A 5,707-nucleotide genomic window follows, 5' to 3' on the forward strand; every position below is an offset into this window, starting at 1 on the left:
TGCTCCTGTACAGAGCAAGAAGGGAAGAGGGCAGTCCTTCCTTTTGCTCAGAACCCCTGGGTTGTGGGGAGCTGAAACTTCACAAAAGCACTTTTCTGTGGCTTCACTTCCCGTTACTATCATACTGCCAAAGACTACAGCAGCAACCCAGTGAAGTGTATAAAAGCCACACAGACCTGATAGCGAAGCACATGTTGGCCCTCGGAGTAGCCATTTGGAGGGGGCAGTGCCTACCTGACCGGGGAGCTTGAGTCCTCCACAGGAACCTGCCCAGGATCCCTCCCTGCCTCTTTCAAGCCCTAAGAGCCTTTTTGCCTGCTCCTTAGGAAAACCTGGCAGTTGCCTAGGAAAGGCTGTAGCTGCCCTCCACCCCCACGCCCACTTCACCATGCCCAGCCATTGCACGAGCTTTCTCCTGAGCGACCCCAAGCGGCTCTACCACCTCAGGCTGCCGAGCCCAGGAGCCTCAGAACCTGGCAGATGCCACCCTACCCTCCAATCTCATGTCAGATCAGAATCGAGTTAAAAACCTCTCCAACATTCACTTCCCCCCAAAAGAAAAACATATTTTCCACTTTCTAGATCATTCCCAATTGGAACTGATTAAAAGGGGGGGTGCTGACCTTTGCAGCGATCTGGGAAGCTCCACAGTGCGTTCTTCCCGACAAATGTGCCCTTTCAAAACTGGGGGGGCACGTTAGATTTTTTAGACCAAAGGAAAAATATACCTTTTGCAGAGGTTCATTCCCAGAGTAAATAGCCCGGATGCAACGCAAACCTCCAGAAATGGCATTTCTGCCCTTAAGTTGGTCCCAGGGTGCAAAGCCAAAAACTCGGCCACCTAGCCAGACCGTGTCCCACTTTCACCAGAAACAAAAAACGGTGAGAAAAAAACTTGTTTCGGTACCCCTTGAGTTCGCCCATTCTGGAACTTCCGAGTCCCTAACCCGTTTTGACCCAGCTGGGAACCTGTTAACTGTGACGAACACAAACACCATCCTCTCTCCCCAAAAGGGGGCAGTAGACGCAATGAGGATCTGTTTGCAGGGTGCGCATGGCTATGACACTCGGTAGCTTCACATCATCTCTTCCCAGGGCCCCGACGCCGACCACCGAAATGTGTGCATGAGTGAACAAGTGTGTGGGTGTGATCGTTGGTGTGTGTGAACGTGTGCTCTCCCTCCTCTGCGACGGCGCGCCGCCAGAGTCCGATGAGCACCCACGTTTGGTTGACAGGCCCGGCCCACAGCTGGTCTTCAGCAGGGGGCCCTTGGTGGTGCGGCTGCCCCCTACCTGGCCCGGCCTGGTCCCCATGCTACCTACAGCCGCACGCCTCCACCACCATGTCCTCGTATTGCTTGTAGACCACGTTGTTGGCGGCGTCGATGTAGAGGATGCTGATGGGGCTGAGGCGCGCGGGCACGCAGCAGGAGGCCGGCGCCGCGTCGGGCGCCATGGAGTTGAGCAGCGTCTGAATGATGGCATGGTTGGTGGGCTCGAGGTGCGAGCGCAGCGGGAAGTCGCAGACGCCCTCGCAGTGGTAAGCCTCGTAGTCCAGCGGCGCGATGATCCAGTCGTCCCAGCCCAGCTCCTTGAAGTCTACGTGCAGCGGTTTGCGGCTACAACGGCTGCGGCTCCTTCGCCCGTGGCCCCTGCCCGCGCCCCCGCCGCTGCCCTGCGCCGCCCGCGTCCCGGCCAGTGCCGTCCGCCGCCGCCTGCGACCACCGATGAGCGACGACGACGAGCCGGTGTCGGGTCCCGGGTCAGGAGGCGGCTCTGCCGCCAGCGCAGCCCCGAGCGCGCGGGCCTGGGCACGGATCTCACGGAACAGGCTCTCCTTCCTCTGCGTGCGGGAGGAGACCACGAGCAGCGCTCGCTCCTCCGCCGCCAAGCCGCCCCCGCCCCGCGGGCCGAAGCCCAGCAGCCGCAGTGCCAGCGGACCCCGAGCGGGACCGGCCTCTGCGCGCAGCAAGAGGCAGAAGGCGCGCGTGGCGCGCAGCTCCCGACGGTGGCGCTGCACGGCGTCCGCCACGTCGAAGACCTCCCAGCGCGCGCCACCCAGGGTCTCTGCTGCCCTTGAGTGCAGCAGGCGGGGCGCACGGGCGGCCCCGGGGCACGTGGACAGTAGGAGCAGCGGCGGGGGAGTCGCGCTGCCAGGGTTCAGCTCCGGAGAGTCGTGGCGCAGCACGCGCAGCTCCGCGCCCACCACCTCATCAGCGTCCGGAAGGCTCGACACGTCGAACAAAAAGCTTTGGCCGGTCTCGGCAACTGGTTCGTCTGCGGGCGACGGAGAGAGAGAGAGAAAGAGCGGAGTGAGAGTGAAGTCTGCACTCCCGACCGCGGGGCCTCCTAACTGCAGTAGCCCAACTGCCCTGGATGCGGGAGTCAGGCCGGCTGGAGCTGGCGCTTTCCCCAGCCGGAGAGCTGCCGGCCCGACCCAAAGGAAAGTGAGCCTTCGCCCCGACTTATCGACTTATCGCGACAGGGCTTCGATTCATCAAGCCACAGTCCTGCCACCGCGACCACCCACGGGCACTCACTCACCGCTGGGCCGCAGGACCACGAGCGAACCCCTGCATCCAAGACCAAGACTTAAGGCCACTAACAGCTCCGCTCGCTGCCTGCCATGGATTTGCAGGGACCATGCCAGTGGCCAGACTTCCAAGCCGGTGGCGGACAGAGAGCCCGGTGAACGCAACAGAAGTTGTGGCGCCCTTTCCAAGGCCCGAGGCCTGGTGGACTGTTCGCTCAAGGACCCGAGCTGTACAGGGACTGCTCATTATGGCCCCCAGGAGAGCCGGGGAGTCCCAGCTGTGCGAAAACAGAAAATCCATGTCCCTGAAAACTGCTGCCTCTGCTACCTCATTCCCTAGCACAGCTTGGACATTCCTGCTGGCACGCTCTCCTTGCAGGCTGGGGCCCTGCAAGTGGTCCAGAAGAGGAACGCGGCACAGGGCTGAAGAAACCCTCTAGCGCATCCAGCCTCCTCGCTTTGCTGAAGGGGAACTGAGGTCCAGATAGGGACTGGCTCAGCCCAACGTCTCAGAGCGGCGAGCGCTGCTCGTGGCCATGGGAAACTCCAGGCTCAGCTTCTCCTAGTGTTCCCGCGACCTCCGATGGAGGGGAACGGCTGCAACGCCGCGCAAGGAACCTCCTGGGAAGGGTTTTGGGAAGCCGAGACTACCTCGCCCATCCCTTCGCAGACTTATTCTCTCCCTCCGTTATGGCAATCAGGGTTTGGGGTTTTTATATCTGGTTGTGGGTACTTTTTTTTTTCTTCTTTTTGGGCTCAGGGGGAAGAAAAGTTGAAATTCCACCAAGCAGTAGATAAGAGCTCCCTTTGAAGAGGGTCATATGGTTTCGTTTTGCCCCAAACTCCGAGAGGCTAGACAGACTGCCCCACCACTGGAGAGTGCTCACCGACCACGGATGCCAGGCCCTGCGCTCCTAAAGTCCAAAGTCTGGGCACTGCTTTATTTTAGGTGCAGGGACATTCTGGTGGCCTCTGGGGACCTCAAGCAGCCCCACTTCAAGTTGAGGCTCAGGATGGAGATGGGGCAGGAAGGTGATAGGCAAATGCTCCCCACCCTCACTGCTTTCTCCCAAGGTCTCCCTGGAGCACTTTCTCTGACCTTCCCCTGCAGCCTCTCCCTGCTTCAAGATGCCGCCATTGCGTCCCCTGCCTCCAGAGGCAGGAAAGAGAGGCAGCCTGGACAGAGCTTTCCTGACCAGGGAGAGCTCCCCAGGAAAGGATTTAGCTCAGGCTAAGGCCAAGATAGGCCTAACTCCACCTAAGAAAGAGTGGCTGGTGCCTCTGCCAGCATAGGGCCCTGCACACCCACGTTTCCCGTAGCCTGGGAGCCAGCACAGCAGCATTAGGGCTGGGGTCTTCCCGGTCCAAGGCTTCCTGTGAGTACTCCGGTATCCAGTGCAGAGGGCCCCATGCCAGCCCTTCAGAGAATGTTTGATGGTTCTCCCCGAATTACAGCACCATTATAGCGCAGAATGCCCCTGCACCCAAAATAAAGCAGTCTGGATGCAGGCTGCCTGTCTGCTGGAGGAGATGGGTGATCTGGCCCCAGCACCACCTCTGCCTGCTTTCCCAGCCCAGGGTCTGGGGTGCACAGTCCCCAGAGGCTCCAGGCAGGGCCCCTCTGCAGCAGTGCTTCCTCCACAGCCGCATTTGCCTTTCTTTCCCTCCTGCCTTCTATGTTGGGTTTCTGGCTGGATAGAATTAAAGCCAAAATTACTTGCATTTCCTCCTGAAATTAGTTAAATTTTCCCTATCTGTCTTCTTTAATGACTTCAATAGAGATTAATAAAATCCAGATGACACACAGCAACCACTACAGCCTCACCCACGCCCTACCTTTGGAGAACCCAGGACAGAGTAAGGTGGGCGCCTGGTGAGAGGGAGGCCTGCATTCCTGCACGGCCTCACTGGCCAGCCTCACCTCCCCACATGACCAGAGTCCTTGCCCGTTGCTCTCCTAGGGGCCAGCACAGGACACAGGCACCAAGAGCTGTACACCTCCACCCTGACGCAGCCTACTGAGAGGGGCCTTCCCTCCTCACACCTGGTGATGCCGCAGCCTCTCCGGAGCCATTTACTTTAGTCTAATGCCTGCCTCGGTCTCCTTCCCCTCAGTGTCCCCCTAGTTTGTGCAGCCCCCGCCGCTGAACTAGAAGCTGCAGAGATTGCTGCAAGGAAGCAGCCGCTGCCACCATCACCGCACAGTCCTCGTTCGAAACCCCTCCTTGCTTCTCCAGATCTCGGACTCAGCCTGCCTCCTCGAGGGCAACCGCCCAGGGCAACTCGACAGCGGGACTGGCTGGGCTCTCTGGGGCCGAACCGCGCCAGCTGCCGCCTCTCCCGCCACAGTCCGGGCGCAGCGGACCGGGTTTGGGTGCGGGGGCCTCGGCGAAGTTTCTAACACCTGAGGCCCCGGCGGTGGCCTCAGCCTGGGACCGGACAGGATGGGCGGGCGCAGAAAAGGCGTGAGTACCTTGGGTCGCCTGGTCTGCGAAGCCGGTGATTGTGTCCGCGCGGCCAGAGCCCGAGGTGGAGGCGGCGGCTGCCCCGGCCGGAGCCCGACCGGCCAGGCTCCGGTAAAGCGACATCATGAACTGGTGCGGCACCACCGAGCCGTTCCTGAAGCCGGAGCCGGCGGCGCGGCGCGCTGCGCGAGCCCCGGGAACAGCGGCGACCAGCGAAGCGGAGGCGCCCGCGGCCCGAGCAAGGGTCCGGCCGCCGCCGCCGCCGCCGCCCCCCGGACTCCCGGACGGCCCTGCCCCCGCCGCTCGCAGCACGGCGGCCGCCTCGAGCCCGTCGCGGGGGCGGCAGGCGCTCAGCAGCCAGAGGCACAGCGCGGCGGCGGCACTCAGGTCCATGGACTCCGTGGGCCAGGCGGGCGGGCGGCGCGGGCTCCGTGGCTCCGGGAAGTCCCCCGGCGCCTTTTGAACATAGTGTTTAATAATGGGGGAAGTGTGCGCAGCAAGTCGCGGCCCCCCCTCCTCTCCCACCCCACCCCCGCCCAACGCCCGGAGCAGCGCCCCCTGCTGAACACGCTCTAGCTGCAGCGCGGCGCCCCTCACTCCGGCCTAACGTGGAGTCCGGGGCAGGACCCTCCTCCCCTCTCCGTAGCCCTTCGCCCCCATTCTCGCTAAGCCAGTGCTACCGGCGGGAGGCTCCTGCCACAAACAGGGG

General features: G+C 62.0%; 1 protein-coding gene across 1 annotated transcript; it reads right to left on the reverse strand.

The window, feature by feature from the left end:
• Positions 1 to 650: 650 nt before the first annotated feature.
• On the reverse strand, positions 651 to 5,493 carry GDF7 (growth differentiation factor 7). Its single transcript, XM_036881784.2, has 2 exons — positions 5,007 to 5,493; positions 651 to 2,277 (listed from the first exon to the last, which is right to left on the reverse strand). Exons 1-2 carry the CDS (start codon positions 5,389 to 5,391, stop codon positions 1,316 to 1,318), a joined length of 1,347 nt encoding a protein of 448 aa, XP_036737679.2. The 5' UTR covers positions 5,392 to 5,493; the 3' UTR covers positions 651 to 1,315.
• Between the last annotated feature and the right edge of the window lie 214 nt (positions 5,494 to 5,707).

This window comes from Manis pentadactyla, chromosome 2 (genome assembly GCF_030020395.1).
Source record: "Manis pentadactyla isolate mManPen7 chromosome 2, mManPen7.hap1, whole genome shotgun sequence".
Classification (NCBI taxonomy): Eukaryota; Metazoa; Chordata; class Mammalia; order Pholidota; family Manidae; genus Manis; species Manis pentadactyla.

Excerpts from the sequence above, each read along its gene's own strand:
- GDF7 (XM_036881784.2), bottom strand. The coding sequence starts at position 5,391 with ATGGACCTGAGTGCCGCCGCCGCGCTGTGCCTCTGGCTGCTGAGCGCC. Across the intron at positions 2,278-5,006 it reads CGCAGACCAGGCGACCCAAG|ACGAACCAGTTGCCGAGACC; the intron begins GTACTCACGCCT and ends CGTCGCCCGCAG.